Genomic DNA, 21,070 nt, shown 5'->3' on the forward strand with positions numbered 1-21,070 from the left:
TTTTTGAAAAGAATGAAGGGCATTTAAGTTTGGCAAGAAATGTAATTTCGGCATTGAACATGAACCAGAAAGAAATGGAGTTATGGATTAAAATAAACATCATAAGAACTTAAGAACTTTCTGGTTTACACCCAAATGCTATTTAATCTAATGTACTGTTTCAGTGGCCAAGAAGCCTATGAGGAAAGATTAGTCACAGCTGCTCTTCTGTCCGGTGTACATAAATCCATTCTCTGCAATGAAGCTACTTGGGTGGGTCAAGATTTCTTAGCCTAACCGACCTGTACAGGGTTGTTTTGAGGATAAAATAGCAGGAGGGGTAACTTGTGCTGCCCAGAGGACCTTGGAGGAAAGGGGCACGATAAAAATAAGCCAGTTGCTTGTTCACATTTATATGTATGTATTTAACTCATTTATACCCCCTTACACCCCCCTTCTCCATTTTATCCTTACAACAACCCTGTGAGGTAGGTTAGGCTGAGAGAGCGTTATTGGCCCAGGTCACCCAGTGAGCTTCAATGACTAAAGTAGGGATTCGAACCCGGGACTCTCAGATACTAGTCTGCCGCTCTTAACCACTGTACCACACCAGCGGTCTCTGTCTCTGGGCACAGAACGTCCATTTTAAACTATCATGACTAGTATCCATTGATCTGTATTCAGTGAATTTGTCTAATATATTTGTCTAATAAATTTCAAAAAACTATATTAGCTAATGGCCGTTGGTACGTCCTACAGTAATTAATATGCCACTTCAAGATGTGTTTAAGGTGGCTCAAAAATACAATACAATAACATTGTTTAGTGTGCATTGAATGAAAAAGTACTTCTGTTTATCCTGAGCAAATGCCAAAAGACTTGGTGTGTGAGAACATTTTCTCTCTAATCAGTTTCTCTAGATGGAACATTATTTTACAGCTGATTTCCCTCATCACTTCTGATAAGTTCAGTTGCCCCTTTCAATACCTTCACCAGCTCCCCAATAATCTTTTTCAAAGGGAGTGACTAGAACATCTGAGTACCGTTCGCGTGTAGCAATCCCTGTGAGGGGCACAGACAGTGGGCCGGCCTCTGGTGGGTATGAGTCCCGCAGGAACATCAAGAGGGTGGGCCACGTTGCCAGGCAGCCGAAGCCCGGCTGATGGCTGTGATGACTGGGGTGTGGATGGCAGAGGCAGGGTTGGCAGTTGCCACGGGCGGCTTTGGACAATGCTCCACTCAGCTCTGAGTACCATGGCAATGGGGGCTAGTGGAAGGACACACTCAGAGCTGATGCGGCTGATAGAGGGGAAGGTGTGGCCATCCCCGGCAGGGAAAGACCAACAGCTGGCTCTGCCCCGGGGATGAGGAGAGTACAGGAAGAGAAGGGCTAGCTGGGAATGAGGGGATGGAAATCTGGTCAGCCCAAGCCAGTTAGGACTTCCTTGCAGCTCTGGAAGTTCAGAAGGAGGGGGAAAGAGACAAAGAAAACTGAGAGTGCTGGAAACACAGTTTGAGGCATCCAAGGTCCACTGAATGTGGATGCCAATGGTGTTGTATACCTCCTCTCTCTCATCTGGGTGCCAGTTGGCAAAAGGGTCGTTTCAGGGAACTACTAAATGTGGTCCCTCATGGTACACTGCAGATTTACAGTGGCATTATTGTACTCATGCTTTATTCTCAGTTGCTTTTCCAATAATTTATATGGTACGTTTGTGTTTTTCATTGCTGCAGCATATTGAGCTGACATTTTTTAAAGAGCTTTCTACTGTGACTGAACTATCTTTCCTGGATAGTGACGTCCAATTTATTTCCTGTTTCACTGTATCTTTGGAGTTAGGATTTTCCTCCCTTCAACATGCATCACTTTATAGTTAAAGCACTGAATCTCATTTGCCATTCTGGTGCCCAACTATCCAGTTAGGAGAGAGGTTGGTTGCATCCAGATGTCATGGTAAACAGAGATTGATTTAAGCCACAGTTTGTTAAACAAATCATGGTTAGTACAGGAGGTAAAACAAACCCGAGTCTGTCTGCTACCTGCTTGTTTTCCTGCTGCCGAGTGGATCCTTCCTTGGCCTGCTCTCCCCAGAGCCCTCGTGCGGCCCTTCCTCTGGCATAGCAGCCCATGGGCCCATGGTCAGGTGAGGGGTAGAAAGGCTCACTGAAGCCCAGAGCAAGCCAAGCAGCTTCAGGGATTTTCTGGCTGCTCTCAGCTAAACCAAATGTCAGCTTCCTTCTTCCTCTCTGCCTAGCTGCTTCCCAAAATAACCTTTGAAAACACATGCAGTCTTTATCAACTCTTCCACCACACTTGGTTTTCTCACAGAAATAAAATAAATGCTCCCGAGGATGCTTGCCAGCGCCATCTTTCGCTGCATGCACATAGGGTTTTGGAAGGTTTGCAGGCATCCCTGGCTTGTGATGTGGGAAAGGGGGTGACTGATAGGGCATTTCTGGTTTTGGGGTGAGGTGGGGTTTCTGTGTTGCTCACAGCTTCTTATTCTCAGCAAGGTACATCTTCTTCCAGACCTTCCTCCTCCTCTTCGTTAACTCATCTCCCATCTGCCAACTGTCCTACACACTCCCTAACCTAAGTCCACTTTTTCACACTTGGATGCCCCCCCCCTTATGAATTAAACCTCAGGCTGCCCCCAGCACCTCCCTCCTTCAAATGAGTTTCAGTGATGACAGATACAAATTTTACTAAGGCAACAATGGAGCGCTAAATACAATAGCAAAGAGCAAGAAGCGCTAGTGTGGATTTCGCAGGTGCCTGTGGGAGCAAGGATTTAAAAAGGGACAGTGCACGGACTGGTGAATAGACAAAGTTCAGCGGATTTCATGCTTATCCATTGCCTGGGTTCGGATCAGAGTCAGCAGTGGCTGTTACATCTTCACCTAGGGATCTGGTGGAATTGGAGGCTGTTCTCCCAGGATCTTATGTTATAGGGCTCTGGCCACAGGCCGGCTGGCCAACTCTGCTGGCTAAAGGAGGACTTTAATAGCAATGGATGTTGAGTGAACAAGATGGCTTTTCTGCCCTCAGTGATGTTATGGAGGATGCAGCAGGCGTCCATAACGTCAGTCATGATGTCCCCTTCCAGGTCCTAGAGCAGTGATGGCGAACCTTTTAGAGACCGAGTGCCCAAACTGCAACCCAAAACCCATTTATTTATCGCCAAGCGCCAATACGACAATTTAACCTGAATACTGAGGTTTTAGTTTAGAAAAAACAACTCATACATTCACATATTTTGCGTTAAAAGAAAAACACAATAACAGAGCTTTCAATGATATAAACAACTTTTTATTGAAAGGTCAAAGTTTGCATTTGGCATGCATCTCTCCAGGACTTGTCCTCTGCTCAGCCACCGGACATTATTGTACATAAGTAAACAATTATACTGTGCCTGAACCTCCTCAAGAAGTGCTTGAAACTGTCGACAGTTCAGAGCACGAGCCATGATGTAATTCACCATTTTTGTGACATCTTTGAGGACATTGTCAAATGTTTTGAACAATTAATGTGATATTTGCTGTTGTGTGCATGCTGATAATTTGTCTACCCTTGGCTCATACTTTGTAAGTTTGAGAGCAACACATGCAGCACTCAGGTCATCTGTTAGCCTGTTTCTGGTGTCAGATTTGATATAATTCAAAGATGAAAACAGCTGCTCACAAGCATAAGATGATCCAAACAAAGTAAGGAAAGCAATCCCAAGTGCTTTCATTGACTTAAAATTATTTGGCAGAGAATTCCACACTTTAAGGATTTCATTTTCAGAACTAACTGTGCTGCCCATTGGGATCCCTTCTATCTTCTCCATCTTACGGAACTGTAAAAATCTGTTACTAAAATTCACCTTTGCAGCTACTACAATGCTAGAAAATTCCTTGTAGATTTCCTGATGGCTTGTAGGATTGCCTGCAAACGTTGTAGAATTTTCTAAATGCTTTTTTAGGGGGGCGGGGCCCCAGACAAACTGAAGACGAGCAGGGCCCCCGACAAACAGCTGAGCTGCCCCACAGCTGAGCTGAGGGGGGCGTGGCAAGGTGCTCAGCCACAGCCTTCCAGTCCAAACTGAAGAAGGGCGGGGCCAGACAAACAGTGAGGTTTGAGAGTGGGGGGCGTGGCAAGTTGCTCGGCCACAGCCTCCCCTGTCCAAACTGAAGATGGGCGGGGCCCCCAACAGACAGCTGAGCTGCCCCGCAGCTCAGCTGAGAGGGGGGGCGTGGCAAGGTGCTCGGCCACAGCTTACTGGTCCAAACGGAAGACAGGCGGGGGCACCCGACACAGCTGAGCTGCGGATGCAGCTCAGCTGCGGATGCAGCTCAGCTGAGAGAGAGAGAGGGGCTTGCCCTGGGTGCAAGGAGAGGGAGGGCGCCTGCGCAGGCTTGGGGAGCATGGGCTTGGGGAGAAGGAGCACCGCCCTCAGCGCCCTCACCACGGCAACACGGCACAGCCCTAGGCAGATGCGATGGGTCTGCGCATGCCCACAGAGAGGGCTCAGCGTGTCGGCTGTGGCACGCGTGCCATAGGTTCACCAACATGGTCCTAGAGGGTATCTGTCTTGCCTTCAATACCCTAACAGCTGTTTTCTCAGTTATCCTCACATGACCATGATACTAGTTATAGTCCTTCTTGGGAGTTGTGTGAAGAGTTTTTGAAATGTTACCGCCCATATTGTGTGAAGAGTCTTTGAAATGTTATCGCCCATATTGTGTGAAGAGTCTTTGAAATGTTATCGCCCATATTCTGAGTCCTCCGTCATCACGGGCTTCACAGGACACCACAGACTGCTTGTGAAAGCCTTGACTTGAAGGCCCGGGAGTCCAGTTGGGCCTGTAGCAGAGGACAATATTTATTTATTTGTTAGATTTATAGCCTGCCCTCTATCCCAGCTGAAGATTGGCTCAGGGTTGGTCACGTCAGCAATGTATCATAAAAACAAAAACATTCGATTCCATACAATATTAATTTAATATTAATAGTCAGCTACCCCCTGGCTGTGTATATCCACTTGACTTGCAGATAGCGTGGATGACCATGCTGTGGTTTCACTGGAAGATGTTGGAATTTTTTTGAGAAGATATAAAAAAGAACTAGTGGACCTCACTTTGGAACACGAGCAGGAACAAGAACAACAAGAAGACCTATCCTTGAAAGGAGCAGCTGGTGGATTATCGTCTTAAAATCTATTTTTATATAGATCAATCACCATGGCTAAAATAATTTCATGGAGTGTAAATGGACTGAATGAAAAAGTTAAAAGAGAAAGGATTTTTAGGTTTTTACTAAAACAAAAATACTCCTTAATTTGCCTACAAGAAACTCATATCTCAAAAAAGGATAGAAAATATTTGTAAAGGAAAACATTAGGACAGGCGTTTATTTCCTCGTCTAAAACAAAGACTAAAGGGGTAGTTCTATATGTACTACCCAATCTAAACCCTGAACTTATTTATAAGGATTAAAAAGGCAGAATATTGATAATTAGAACAAAAATATTAGGTCAAAAAACATTAGTAGTTGGAATCTATGCACCAAATGAAGGGAAAGCTAAGTTTTATAAACAATTACACGACATTTTACTTCAACATGCTGAAGAACAGATCCTGCTGATGGGAGACTTCAATGGAGTTACCTCTCCTGTTTTGGATAAGAAGACTAAAGCCAAAGATGATAAAAAAGGATGCCTTCCAAAAAATTTTTTTCGTATGATGGAGGAATTTAAACTGCAAGACATTTGGAGGACAATGAGCTCCAAATGAATAAAGAATATACCTTTTATTCAGCAAGACATGATTCACACTCCAGAATAGACATGATTTGGGCAAGCAAATCAATTTTTACACAGTTATGTAAAGTGCACATTGTACCAAGAACATTTTCGGACCATAATCCGGTCTCATTTGAATGGAATAAGAGACAAGCATTTAGATGGAGACTAAATGATAGACTCTTGAGAGATGAGAAAATAAAGTCTGAACTATGTACTCTTATCAAGGATTTTTTTGAAATTAACATGAATGGAGAAACCACCTTAAATACAATTTGGGATGCCTTTAAAGCAGTAAGTAGAGGCTTTATGATTCAGAAAAATACGGCTTGTAAGAAAAGGCAACTACAGTTGACAAATAATATCCTGTGGGATTTACAAAACTTAGAACACAATTAACTATGGAGTCTCAAGAGAGTCATAGAAATACTATCTTGTTGAAGATAAAAGCTCTTAAACATCAGTTAAACTTGGTGGTTACAGAAGAGATGAATAAGAATTTGAAATTTGTGAAGCAAAGATATTTTGAACATGCGAATCGCCCAGGTAAATTTTTGGCTACCCATTTAAGAGACTGTTCAAAAAAAATTATGGCCAAAATACAAACTATAAAAGGACCGGTTTATACAACAACAGATATACAGAAAGAATTTATATCTTATTATGCTCGATTATATCAAAAAGACAATAGATAAGATGGAAAAAAATAAATTCCATACATATCAAAAAAACTATCATTAGCCCAACAAAAGATTATTGATGCACCAATTTCTCTAGAAGAATTAGAAGAAGCAATCATTAAACAAAAACCAGACAAAACTCCAGGACCTGATGGAATAACAGCTTTGTTTTATCAGACAATTAAATCAAATTTGTCAAACCCTCTTTTAATGGTCTGCAATACCATATTGGATACAGGTTTATCACCTGAGACATGGTCACATGCTTTTATTTCCTTGATTCATAAAACTGGAAGAGACTCTGAAAAAGTAACTAACTATAGGCCTATTTCACTATTGAATGTGGATTACAAAATCTATGCCTCTGTATTGTCGAATAGAGTTAAAAAATTAATTAAAGACAATTCATGAAGATCAAATAGTTTTGTTCCGGGAAGACAAATTAAAGACAACCTTAGAGTTCTTTTGGATGCATTGGAATATTATGAACATAACATTCAACATAAAGCAGATTTTCCTTGATGCTGAAAAAGCTTTTGATATGGTCTCCTGGGACTTTATGAAAAAAGTTTTAGAGAAAATGAACTTTGGTGAAAGATTTCGTAGAGGCATTACAGCTATCTATACTAAACAACAAGCAAAAATACTGGTTAATGAATCAATATCGGTGTCAGCTCTGGGCTCACCAGGCAAATCCCAATAATCGACCTCAAGGCAGGAACTCCATTAAAGGTGGATTGATTAAGGAATACACAGCAAGTTACAGAAACCGACTTGGAATTTGGCAAGGATACTAATGGGTAACATACAGAGGATGCTGGAGAAATAAAGTTGAAGTGAAGTTTCAGACTTACTGGTTGCTACGGTAACCCAGAGATAGCCCTTGTTCCCAGGGAAGAGAGACAAAACAAACCCAGAGAAGAACAACAGTTTGACCTTGAAACACCACCTGGCTCCGCTGGATACCAGGCCGATGCCTGACAATTGGACAATTGTAGAATACAAAAAGGGACAAGACAAGGATGTCCGCTTTCCCCTTTACTTTTTATTTTGGTCTTAGAAACCTTGTGTTGTAAGATACGAGAAACAGAAGATATTCATGGCCTAAAGATAAATAAACATGAATTTAAAATCAGAGCATTTGCAGATGACCTTTTGTTAATTCTGGATGACCCGAATCAACTGGCAAATAAACTGTTAGAAATATTGAATTCGTATGGCCATGTTTCAGGTTTTAAAATTAATGAAGAAAAAACACAAATAATATTTAAAAATCTCCCTGGAGCAGAGCAGAAAGATTTTACAACTATTACAGGATGGAAGAAGACAAATAAAGTAAAGTACTTGGGGATTTGGATTTCTACTAAGAATAAAGATTTGATTAACAACAATTATTTTAAACTATGGGAAGTAATTAAAAAAGATATGTCAAACTGGATGAATAAAAAACTTTCTTTTTTGGGACGTATCTCGACAACTGAAATGAACATATTACCGTGACTATTATTTTTATTCCAAAATCTACCTATAATCTCTCAAGTAAAATATTTTAATTTTTGGAGAAAACACTTACTGAGTTTCATCTGGCAAGGAAAGAAACCAAGAATCGCTTATAAATATTTGGTGGACTCAAAAGAAAAGGGTGGCTTTGCACTCCCCAACTTTAAATTGTATGCTGAAGCGTCTGCTCTAATATGGCTAAAAGATTGGATGGAACTGACTAATACACGACTACTGGATTTAAAAGGTTTCGACAATGGAAGTGGTTGGCACGGATATTTGTGGTACGATAAAATTAAGACACATACATCATTTCAACAACATATGGTTAAATCTTCTTTATTTTAAAACCTGGCAAAAATATAAACATCTCTTAGAACCAAAGACACCATTGTGGGTCTCATTGCAAGAAATGTTGACATTACAACTATTGAGGCCAGCTCAATTTATTACATATCATGACCTCTTAAAGTGGGATTACAATAAATGTTCGTTAAAAGACTATGATGAAGTCAAGGACCACTTGACCTGGTTTCAATATCATCAGATAAATTCTGTCTTTGTTCAGGATTTGAAAACAGGATTATTTAAAAATAAATCAATTTTTCAAAAACTCTTACTGGATACAAATGACCATTTAATATCTAAAATGTACAAGCTATTGTTAGAGCTTTATTGTGAACAAGACCAAATATCTATGATTAGTTGGGCACAGATGCTGGGCCATGATATACTACTAAATAAATGGGAAAGACTTTGGTCACGAGATATGAAACTCATACTTTCTCAATCACTAAGGGAAAATATTTACAAAATGATGTATAGATGGTATTTTACACCTAAAAAACTGGCAATGACTTACAAATTGATGTCCCTGAAGTGCTGGAAGTGTAGCAGTGAAATAGGCTCATTTCATCATATGTGGTGGACTTGTGATAAAGCAAAAAACTTTTGGGACATGATTTACAATGAAATAAGGTTAATTATACAAAACAATGTACCTAAAACACCTGAAATTATTTTACTAAGTATGATACCTGACTCTATTATATCTCAGAGATCATTTTTTATATATGCCACCACAGCCGCGAGACTAATTTATGCAGCTAAATGGATGACAATGGAAATTCCAGACAAAAAAGACTGGATACAAAAGATGTTAGAAATGGCGGAAATGCCAAAACTTACTGCATTGATAAATCAAAAAGACAATGTACAATTCATGGGTGAATGGGAGGCATGGAAGGTTTACTGTGAAACTGAACTTCAACTGGGGAAATTTAAAGGTTACTCATTGATCTAATCTACTTTTCAAAGATATTGTTAAAGAAATGTGATACATTAATTTTGTTTTTAATTTTAAATAACTTATTTATTACTATACAATGCTTAATAATTAAAACTTATAATTGTTATATTATATTTGGTTCAAAACAATGAAATAAGCATCTTTGGTTTGAAATACTCTGTAACTATAGCTGAACTGATATCGAGCAAAGAAACCATATTTAGTTATACAAAACAATATAAGGATTAGAATTTTCAATACAAAAGAGCAAATAGGTTTATAACAAGATGGAGGAAGATGAAGGGAAAGTTTTTTATATCTATTTAATAACAAAGATATATTTTCAACAATAATGTAATTTTTTTTCTTTTTCCTACTGATAAATTTTACACATTGTTGAAATGTTTTCCTTATAATGTTATGAAAAAATAATAAAAACTGTTTATATATATTAAAAAGACCATGCTGTGGCAAGGCTTCCTGTCTGATTTAATTTAACCTTTTTTTTGCGGGGGGAATGAAAAACATATTAAAAGCAATTGCTTTGATTGCTCAATATAGTGCAATTTTGCTTAATTTTAAAATTATTGCTAGATAGCTCTGTGGTGATTTCCGCATTATATGCAGTGTATTAATTAGAATATTTTGTGGATTGTGAGATGCTCTTTGGAAGGAGACAAATAAGCAAATGGCATCAAAGCAACTGTGAAATTCTTTCATGCCTATATTTGCAAGCTCTACAGTCACAGGGCCCCATCCCATCTATTGTTACTCCAAAGAATTTCTAATGTTGGCTACTTTTAATTTTGTTTGTTTAACACAGATATATCTAGCAATCAGGTGGAAAGGAGGACCATCGGATATGTTGTGTTGACGGGATCCTTTTTTGGGGGGGGGTGCAGCTTTTCATTCAAGGTGCAGCAAGGTGTCTCTTGCTGATTCCCTCACAAAGCAAGGAACAGCCCAGGTTTTGCCTGAGCCCTTTTCTCCTTCTCTCAACCCAAGGAAACCCTTTCAGATTGCCCTCAATAACTCTTTGACACTCTGACAAATTCCTCATGTGCTCCCTGGGCAAACAATTCTCCATATTTTTTTTACTCCTGTACAGTTTCTAATTAGTTAGTAGAGCCGGGACGCTTTGGGTACAGCCGGCTCCAGTATGTCTGCAAGTGTAAGCATGATAAAACATGGTGTCAGGACCGGCTTGGCCGGAGAACGGAGTACTGTGGTTTAGCCAGGTGCTCACCCAAGGTCGCAACTGTTATGCTGCCATGCTAATGTTTTGGGAGCTGTATGTGTAGTCTAACTGCTGTGGGAACCGAAGGGCTGCCCTAGCGACCGGAGGTGGCCTGACTTTGTAGCCTTTTTTCCATATATATGATCCTCTGTAGATATTATCCCCATTAGAGTCCTTCTAGTTTTCTGGCTTCTGCATCTTGTTGTATATTTCCAAATAAACCAGCTTTCTTGGGATTTCCTGCCTGTGGAGTCTGTTTATGGATTTGCCAACGAGCACAGAGCTTACAGTAATGTGTTCAGTGTCATTAAAAAAAAAGTGTTCAGTGTCTCTCAGTCTTGTCTGTAAATTAAACAAATTAATTTTAAAGGCTCTGTGGAATAAGTTCTAAATTTGTTAGCTGACAGACCAAGGATTGGCGGTGGCTAATTAACTGGCATTTTTGATTGAGATGCAACTTTGATCATGAAATATTCAAAGAAATTTGTGATATTTCCCCAGCATTTTACTTTTAAGCTGCTTTTTTGATACTAAATCCAAGGTTTGAAACAAATGAATGTTATCTGATTTTCCTCTTAAAGTTAAATAGTGGTACAGAAAATTCCAAACTGCTTGATGGGAAGAAGGGTGTTGCCAGTGTACCAGTGATACTGAAAGCAATGGAATTAGACAGAGTCAGGGAAAACTTGCAGAAAGAGAGAGAATGTGCACGTGCAGAACAGGATCAAGAAGCTCAGCAGCCAGTGGGAAATCAGAGAAAGTTTTCACCAAATGGAAATAGTAGGTGAGAGATTAGACAGAGAATCAACTGAGAGTGTGAAAGGGAACAAATTGATCTATATAAGAGGGAGTTGAGGTCAAAGAGGAAGAGGACACAGCTCTTTTGATTCGACTGCAAAGGAGATACTCAGTGATTTTCTGTGCTGTTGCTATTAAAATACGCAGAGCTTTATTAGAGAATGATTGTTAGAATATTTTACAATTTTATAAATTTTAATGTGATAATTTTAACCAGAGGTTGCTTTTATTGACCTTACACCTTATGTATGTAGGGTTGCCAGGTCCTACCTCTCCTCCGGCGGGAGACTTTTAAGGCACATCTCGGGATCGTGCGGCAACGCATGGATGCGCCGACGCGCTTACGCGTCACTTCCGGTTGTAAACCGGTTGTAAACCAGAAGTGGCCTGCAGTGGCGTGTACACACGTGCACGTTTGCCCGCCAACTGTCAGCTGGCCGGTGGCCAAAGGGGCAAATTACTGGGGGTTTGCCCACCACCACCGGGCACCTGGCAACCCTATGTGTACGGGCAGTCTGTGATTCTGCGGTGCAAAACTATTGTGTCTGGAAATTTGATGTGTTGGCACGTGATCGGTCAGTCAACCGTATTAATAAACTTTACTTGACTACTCAGTGATTTTGGTGAGGACAGTTTCAAAAAGCAGAAGCCAGATTTTAGAGAGCCATGGTGTGAAAGTTGAGATGGCAAGATTAAGCAGCACTCTGTGGAGGCAGCGGAACGAGGCTGAGTTGGACTGGGAGAGTGGAGGTGGTTAAAGGGCGACTTTCTGAGAAGGAGTGTGTTTGAATGCAGAGAAGAACAATACTGGCCTGGTTTACAGGATTGTTGTAAGAATTACTGAGATGGTGTTCAAAACCTTTACAGTATACCCCAAAGCACTTTAAAGCTTAGTTACAATGCAGTCATAAGCAGAGTTACATCATTCTAAGCAACGGTTGATAACCTCCAGGTGGGGCCTGTCGATCTCCTGCTATCACAACCGATCTCCAGACAACAGAGATCAGTTCCCCTGGAGAAAATGGCTACTTCAGAGGGTGGACTCCTTGGCATTGTACCCTGCGGAGGTCCCTCCCCTCCCCAATTCCTGCCCCCCAAATCATCCCCACCTGGAGATGCCAACCCTATCTAGCATACTGACTTCCGTAGAAAGGTATTTCTCTGCTTAGGATTGCGCTGTTATGTCTCCTTAAGAGGCCCATGGGGCTGCTTTAATGATAGTCCTGCTCAGAATACTATTGTTTTAGATTTCCACCCACTGTAAAGTGATGCTAATGCCTTTTGCAGAAAGCAACAACGGAGTGTGAAATTCTGTGGAGGGTCTTGCTACTGTCGGAGATTCATAAATGCAAGCAATGGTCCACAGAAGATCTGTTCTCCACCTGCTACCCACTTTGGTTCTAATTCTTCCTTATGTCAAAGTAATAGAGAAAAAAATTACAGTATGTATTGGCCAGATTTTCCCCCTCCTTTGCTTTGTTGTTATGTGGAGTAGACTGGACAATGGGGAGGGTATGGGGGACTGGGCTGCCATTAGGGTGGAGGAGTGAAAGAACAGCTGACCACTGCTCTGTGCTTCTGAATGATGTTGATCTGATGCTCAAGGTGAGGTAGTTTTGATGAGGACTCACTAGCTACGACAGATTTGTCAGAGGATTCATTTGTGGGTGTTGTGATGGGCATGGGGCTCTTCCGTGCTTTAATAGCTGTGTAAAAGAAGGAATTTATTCATCATATCCTCTGCTGTGTAGTTGTTGAAGGTACAAGACCACTCTCCTCCTTGGTATTTGATAGCCTTGATGAATGCTTGCAGTAGAAACCATAAAGAAGACCTGTGACAACTTAAAAGACCAACAGATTAGTTCACGTGATTTTTGGGCTTCTGATGAAGTGGGCACTAGTCCACAAAAGCCTTTGCTTCAATGTATCTGCTAGTTGCTGAGGTGCCTTTTTTGGTTTTAACCAATGCTGCGGGTGGAGGCTTCTTCCGCTATGGCATTTACACTTGAACACATGAGTATTTTTTGGTGGAAATTTGGATTTCACTGCCATGTGTGAACCAAATATAATAAAAGCATTCTAGTATAGACTGTGGCATATGCTCATTAATTCTCTTGCTTTAAAAAAAAAACTTGGTTACATAGCTTTTAAGGCTTTTAGCATTTACAGCATTATGTTTGCTTTTTGTGTACAAAGCTACTCTTTTGTATATAACATCTGATAACTTTAACCTACAAATAAGAAAACCCCAGATGGAACCGATCAGCTTGAAATGTTAGAACAAGCCTGAAGGAGACGGCTCTACCGTTGCTGCTTAATACCAGAAACTTAGTGGGTGCCGCCGAGTGTAGGATTCCCCCTCCCCCCCCCGGTGTTCTCTAAATGGGGCATGTATACTGGTTATACACATGAGCAAGTACAAGAGTGCTTTGATTCAGATGTTCAGTTCCCTGGTGGCATCTATGGCATGGTGTGGGCCAGTTTTACATCTGGTAACAGCTAAATTACATCAGGTGTCAACAAGATGATTGTACATACAAGTGTACACCATATGTTCATACATATAGACATCCTCTGGTAAGTGAGGACAGGATCATGCGTATTGGACAAATTGTGTTGTACAAATTTGAATGTACAACTTCCTGGCTTACACATTATGCGGTGAGTGTTGTGCTCAAGAAGGTATGCTCTCAAGACTTGTTCTTGGTCCCTGCCATTCAGAGGACATCCCAATGTCTGAATCTAGAAAACAATGAACAAGGGTGCATTCATTCAGCTATTTCACATGGTCAGCATCATGTGATAACCGGATAGACATAATTTTTGTTTAAATATTTTATTAAGATTTTCAATATATACAAACAGACAAACATACAATTACACTTACATTCACACAGTTTATACTCCTTCGGGGAGTTTTTTTCCCCATCTTACATCTCAAAAGTCTTCTACATTATCTTTATGATTTGTATAATAAATTCCATCTATTTAAATTAATAAATTTTATGTAATCTTAGTTTTACTTTTAGCAATCTATCCTCGGATAGACATCATGTGCAAACAATGCATATTATCAAAACAATTCTGGAAGGAATGGCCATCCTTATCTATGCTGGGACCATCACCTGGAAGCCAGGAACATTCTGAAGTGCTAATGTCTTCCAGAGCAACATATTAATTTTAGACTCCGTGACAAGGCCACTAAAAAGCACTTAGTGTGCTTTAGGCATGTTTGTTGAAGGATAACTTGGTTGTGTGAACAGTGAACATAGGTTGGATTTCACAGATGTTTATTTTCTTGTTACAAGAGTGCAGAACATATCAACAGATACGAGATTATTTTTTAATAAGCTTATCAACAATTTTAAATCACTGGAAGACCCTTGGTCCCTGTGCTCTGTTGGTTCGTTCTCCAGGGCACCCAGTTGGCCACTGTGTGAGACAGGATGCTGGACTAGATGGACCCTCACTGGTCTGATTCAGCAAGGGCTCCGCTTATGTTCTGATAGCCTTATCAGTTAGTAATTGCTAGCGCTCATCAGATTTATCCCTTAAAAGGGCTATTTTAAATTGATGGTTGATCCTATTGGCCTCATTTAAAGACGTTTGGAGTCAGGGTTTGTTTTGTAGCATGAAGTGATAGAGCAATGTCCGCAATTCATTCGCTTTTTAAAATTCACATTTATTATATAGAGTCCATGGCTACATTAAGTGAATTAATTTTTAATTGTTTTTTGTGTTACAGCTCTCATTTGCAGCAACTACACCAGAGTTAGCTGATAAGAAAAAGTACCCTTATTTCTTCCGGACTGTGCCATCCGATAATGCTGTGAACCCTGCAATTCTGAAGTTACTTAAACATTATCAGTGGAAAAGGGTGGGAACTCTAACTCAAGATATACAAAGATTTTCTGAGGTAAGATCAGATTCAGTCTTCCCATCTGTGCCCGCATTTGTCTATGGCGTCTTCCTCAACACCCCAAGCACTGGCTTCTTTCATTGGTTCCCCCATAGCTACTACCATGCTGGATCAGGGGAATGCAGTTGACATAGTTTATCTTGATTTCAGTAAGGCTTTTGATAAGATTCCACATAATATTCTTGTGACAAGTTGGTAAAATGTGGCTTAGATTCTATTACTGTTAGGTGGATCTGTAACTGGTTGACAGGCTGACAGATCCCACCCAAAGAGTGCATGTTGATGGTTCCTTATCCTCTTGGAGATGAGTGACAAGTGGAGTCCCTCTGGGATCTGTCTTGGGCCCTGTGTTGTTCAAAATCTATAAATGATTTGGATGAAGGTATAGAGGAGATGCTTATTAAATTTGCAGATGACACTAAATTGGGAGGGGTAGCAAATATGGCAGAAGACAGAGCCAGGGTACAGGTTGATCTTGACAGGCTGGAGAACTGGATTAAAACTGATAAAAGGAATTTCAGTGGAGATAAATGTAAAGTTCTGCATTTGGATAGGAAAAATCAAATGCATAATTATAGGATGGGGAGACTTGTCTTGGCAGTAGTGTATGTAAAAAGGACCTTGGGGTCTTAGTAGACCGTACACTGAACATGAGTCAGCAGTGTGATGCATAACTAAAAAGGCAAATGCGATTTTGTGCTGTATCAGCAGAAGCATAGTCTAGATCATGCAAAGTGATCACATTTTGCTCTAGTTAGACCTCACCTAGAACAAACCTTCTTAAACTGTGGGTCGCCTAAAATAAGCTTCTTAACTGAATGTGGGGGTGGCGAAACAAGCATATCCATCTCAGTAGTATGCAAATTTGCTTTAGTCTTTAATAAATAGTAAAATTATATGTATACCAAATAATTGTTTTAAAATAAATTTGTTTATGATTTATTATCAGTAAACATTTGATTTGTATACCTCTTTTATATACCTGTATACCTGGGGTCACCTAAAAATTTATCGGGCAAAAAGGGGTTGCGAGTGGGAAAAGTTTAAGAAGTCCTGACCTAGAGTACTGTGTTCAGTTTTGGGCACCACAATTCAAGAAGGTCAAGCTGGTACATGTCCAGTGGAGGGCAACAAAGAGGGTGAGGGGTCTGGAAACCAAGTCCTATGAGGAAAGGTTGAAGGAGCTCGGTATGCTTAGTCAGGAGAGGAGAAGACTGAGTGATATGATAACCAAGTACTTGAAGGGCTGTCATATAGAGGATGGTGCAGTTTTTTCTGTTGCTCCAGAAGGTCAGACCAGAACCAATGGGGTGAAATTAAATCAAAAGAATTTCCAGCTAAACATTAGGAAGAACCTCCTTACAGTTAGAGCAGTTCCTCAGTGGAACAGGCTTCCTTGGGAGGTGGTGGGCTCTCCTTCTTTGGAGGATTTTAAGCAGAGCCTAGATGGCCATCTGTCAGCAATGCTGATTCTGTGAACTTAGGCAGATCACGAGAGGGAAGACTGGAAGGGTTGTGTCAGTGTTTAGCTCTCGTGGCCCTTTCTTGCATGCCCAGGGTAGTGTTGATTGCCACTTTGGAGTCAGGAAGCAATTTTCCTCCAGGCCAGATTGGCCAGGGATCCTGGAGGGATTTTGTTTTGTTTTGGCCATCTTGTGGGCATGGAGTAGGGGTCACTGGGAGTGTGGGGCGGAGTTAGTTGTGAATTTCCTGCATTGTGCAGGGGTTTGGACTAGATGACTCTGGTGACCCCTTCCAGCTCTATGATTTGATGATTCTATGATCCTATATATACACCTTTATCCAAATCTTCTGGTGATGCAGTGGAGATCCTAAATTGCTGCCTAGCTGCTCTGGTTAAAGGACTAAGGGTGAACAAATTGAAACTAAACCTTGGAAAGACAGAGGTAATGCTGGTTGGGAAGGCAGAAGTCTTGAAGGACATTACGCTCTCCACTGTTTATGGGGTTCATCTGACCCTCGCTAACTCAGTTAAGACCCTCAGGATTATAGTGGATCCGACATTATTGCTAGAGAAGCAAGTTAATGCAATTGCAAAAAAGAAAAAAGAAAAAAAAGAAAAAGGTGTTCTTCCAACTCAGCCTAGTCTGAAAAATGTCCCCTTACCTTGATTCAGATTATCTGGCCCCCTGGGTCCATTCCATGGTGACATCAAGGCTAGACTACTGTAACGCACTGTACACTGCATTACATCTCCCCTCAAAACCAATTTGGAAACTCCAGTTGGTGCAGAATTCCACAGCTTGGCTATTATCAGGAGGTAGATGGAGCACACACTCCCGTTCTGCAGTCACCCCACCAGCTGCCCATCCGTTGCCGGGCTCAGTTGCAAGTATTGGGCCGTCACGTATGAAGCCCTTAATTGGCTTGGACCTTCATATCTACGAGGCCGTCTCTCCCCTGTGCTCCGCCATGACAACTTTGCTTACCTGAGCCTTCTGGAGGTGCCAACCTGCAAATGAGGGAAGTCAACAACTGCCCGGGCACAGGCCTTCTCCATCGTGGCCCCCGCCTTGTGGAATGGCCCACCTGAGGAGGTCAGGAAGGCTCCCGCCCTCCTAGCTTTCTGCAAACTATGCAAAACTGAATTATTCCAGAGGGCTTTTCTATGCAGGTGATAGGGTTGCACTGTACAAAATGCTTCACAAAGTTATTTGGATAAATTATTAGTGACTGTGGTTTGTACTGCTGGGTATAGTTTGCTGTCAGTTGGATCCTACTGTGTAATTTTGTATCATTTGATGTATCTTGTTAACACTTCTGTTTTGCTTCAGTTCTGCTTTTTAGATTTCTGGTTGGTTCTACCACCTACTCCTATTTAATTGTTTATTGAGTGTCCCAACCAGTTGACTGTATTGACTCAGTCTGTGTAATCTGCCTTGAGTCCCAGGGATAAGGTGGACTATGAATAACGTAAATAAATAAGCTGTTCCACACCAGTAGATGTAGCATATGTGACATAATCTAGCAAGGTAGATCCAGCAAGGTAGTAACTTCATCAAAAAAGGAGATAAGATTAGTCTGACATGACTTGTTCTTGAGAAACCCATGCTGGCTCTTAGTAATCAGATCCATCCTTTTTAAATTCTCAAGGACTGACTGTTTGATGATTTGTTCAAAAACTTTTCCCGATATAGTAGTCAAGCTGATGGGTTGGTAGTTACTCGGATCCTCCTTTTTCCCCTTCTTGAAGATGTGTAAGCACTTGTCCCGTAGTACTTCCTAAAGCAACATCCACAGACAGGTAATTGGAAAACATACAGGTATTCAGAGCTTGCAGAAGTAAAGGCAGGAATGGGGGGGGGCAAGGATATACAGCAGAATATATGGAGGACTAGTGGTCATACAGGTAATAGCAGATAGTACCGGTTGGCACGGCAACCCCAGCTACGGGGCCAGGCTCCCACGGGCATCAAAGACTGGAAAGGAATGCAACCGTTAGATAAACAATCCTTGAGAGAGGCATCTGTGAGGAGACATAACAGAGAGGCCTGACATCCTACTCCCCTCAGGGCCCCCTCCCGCCTCGCAAGGGGGCTGGCTTGTGGGGGTACGCGGTATGGAAGGCGCGCACCAGGCGAGGGGCGGAGACATTGCGTGCGCGAACCCACTCATCTTGGGTGGGGGTAAAGTGTTTCCAACGAACGAGATACTGGAGGGAACCGTGATGGATACGCGAATCCAGGATCTTTGCAACTTCGAAATGCTCCTCCCCACCCACCATCACTGGTTGTTCAGGAAGAGGGTTAGGATGCCATTCGGGGGAGGGAACATGGGGTTTCAGGAGACTTACATGAAAAATGGGATGTATGCGCCTCAGTGTTTTTGGAAGGGAGAGTTCTACGGTCACAGGGTTAATGATCCGAGAAATGGGGTAGGGGCCCACGTATTTGGCACTGAGTTTTCCACACGGACGGGTGGACCGGAGATGCTTGTTGGACAGGTAGACCAAATCACCCACGTTAAAGTTCTGGCTGGGAGACCGGTGTTTGTCAGCCTGAGCTTTGTATTTACGTTTAGCACGCTCAAGTTTTTTCACCAGCCAGGGCCAGGTGGTCTGAATCATATGCACCCAAGCCGCCACGCCTTCGCCGCCCTCCTCCGAAACATCAACATGGCCAATGGGACTGAAGTCCTGGGCATAGACAGCTTGAAATGGGCTAAAACCTGTGGATTGATGTACAGCGTTGTTATAGGCATACTCAGCAAAAGGTAATAACTCAACCCAATCATCCTGGTGGTAATTGATGTAGCAACGAAGATAACATTCTAGTACAGCATTAACATGTTCAGTTTGCCCATCCGTTTGAGGATGGAAAGCACTAGACAGACCCTGTTCCACCCCCACCAGTTTAAGGAAAGCTTTCCAAAACTTTGCCACATAGCTACTTCCGCGGTCGCTCACAATCTTGCTCGGAAAGGAATGCAGTTGGAAGACATGTGACACAAAGAGGCGGGCCAGTTTTGGGGCGGAAGGAATACCTGCGCACGGGACGAGGTGTTTCGAGAACAGGTCGGTAATAACCCACAAAACAGTTTTCCCCTCGCTGAGAGGGAGGTCAGTCATAAAATCCATAGCGATTACCTCCCAAGGTTTGGAGGGGATTTCTAACGGTTGCAATAGTCCCGTGGGTTTTCCTTGGGCTCGTTTAACGGTGTGGGGCACAGCCAGGATCAGAGAACGTGATAGTATCGGCTTTCCAGTCTATAGAAGGGTCGTGCCCCTTGAGCCAGTTTATTCCCAAGATGACTTCGTACCGGATAGGAGCTATGGTAAAGTCGATTTGTTCCCAATGAGTGCCAATACCCATCGCCACCCTACGGGTGCGACGGTCGACTGGCCCCCCCCGAAAGCTACTGCCGTCCATTTGAGCAAATTGGATGGGATTGGGCAGTGTCTCGGATTTGACTCCGAGCGCTTTGAAAGTGGCCTCATTGATTAGGGAGCGCCCACAGCCGGAGTCTATGAGTGCTTTGACATGTATTTGGGGGCCCTTTTTGTAATGTTGTAACACCACGTCCACATATACGGTATTTTCGACTTCACTCACCATAACAGGAGCCTTGGGTTTCGCAGGAGAAGCTGCAGAGGTCTGTGGTGTCGCTCCACTCACCGCAGACCCTTCCCGTTTTTTGACAGATTGAGAGGAGATTCCAAATTGAGCACCGGGGGATTCCAGGTGTGATCCTCATCCAAAGAAGGAGAACTGTCCCCCAATGGGGCACTTGTAATCCGAGACCCAGGTGGGTCAGTAGACGTAGGGTCACTGGGGGTTTCTCCGATGTGAAGTGCAGAGGGTGCGTGTCGTCCCGGAGCAGCGCTACGGGTGGCCACGTGTCAGGCATATCAGTGTTGTTCACTCTTTTCACATCCTGCCATCCAGACTCAAGGAATGTTATCCTTACTGAACCGCAGCCAAGGTTGCAAGGGCTGTTATGTCTACCACTCTCTGTTTGAAGTTCTGGGAACCTACTTTGTTTTCACTCTCTGTTCGAAATTCTGGGAACCTACTTTGTTTACAATATGTAATCTCTCACCCTTCCTGTGCATCTATATTACCAAGTTTCAGCAAGACAGCCCCATAGCTGTCACCCTTTCCTTTATGCTCTGTTATTCTATTTGACCAGTAAAGACCAGCTTCTTTGGACCTAATTGTCTATGTCGTGGTTTCTGGTTCATTTGGACCAAGGGCTTACATTGTGACAGCTATCTCCATCCCACCTATCTACTTTCCTCCGTCAGGCTGGAGCCCAGGAGGATTCACCTGCCACTTGGATGGGAGCTAGGAGCGCGCTCTCCGAGTGATCCCACAGGGGCCGGTGCCCCGTGCGATTCGTCTCAAACCAGCTGGTTGTGATCCCCGG

General features: G+C 42.3%; 1 protein-coding gene across 1 annotated transcript in view; it reads left to right on the plus strand.

Moving 5' to 3' along the window:
* The window catches only part of GABBR2 (gamma-aminobutyric acid type B receptor subunit 2), a 725,909-nt gene that overhangs the window by 156,098 nt on the left and 548,741 nt on the right, over positions 1–21,070 (plus strand). The window contains exon 3 of the mRNA XM_056862472.1: positions 15,011–15,181. Coding sequence (XP_056718450.1) covers positions 15,011–15,181 — 171 coding nt within the window. The remainder of the gene's footprint in view (positions 1–15,010; positions 15,182–21,070) is intronic.

The sequence above is a fragment of the Euleptes europaea genome, chromosome 17 (genome assembly GCF_029931775.1).
Source record: "Euleptes europaea isolate rEulEur1 chromosome 17, rEulEur1.hap1, whole genome shotgun sequence".
Classification (NCBI taxonomy): Eukaryota; Metazoa; Chordata; class Lepidosauria; order Squamata; family Sphaerodactylidae; genus Euleptes; species Euleptes europaea.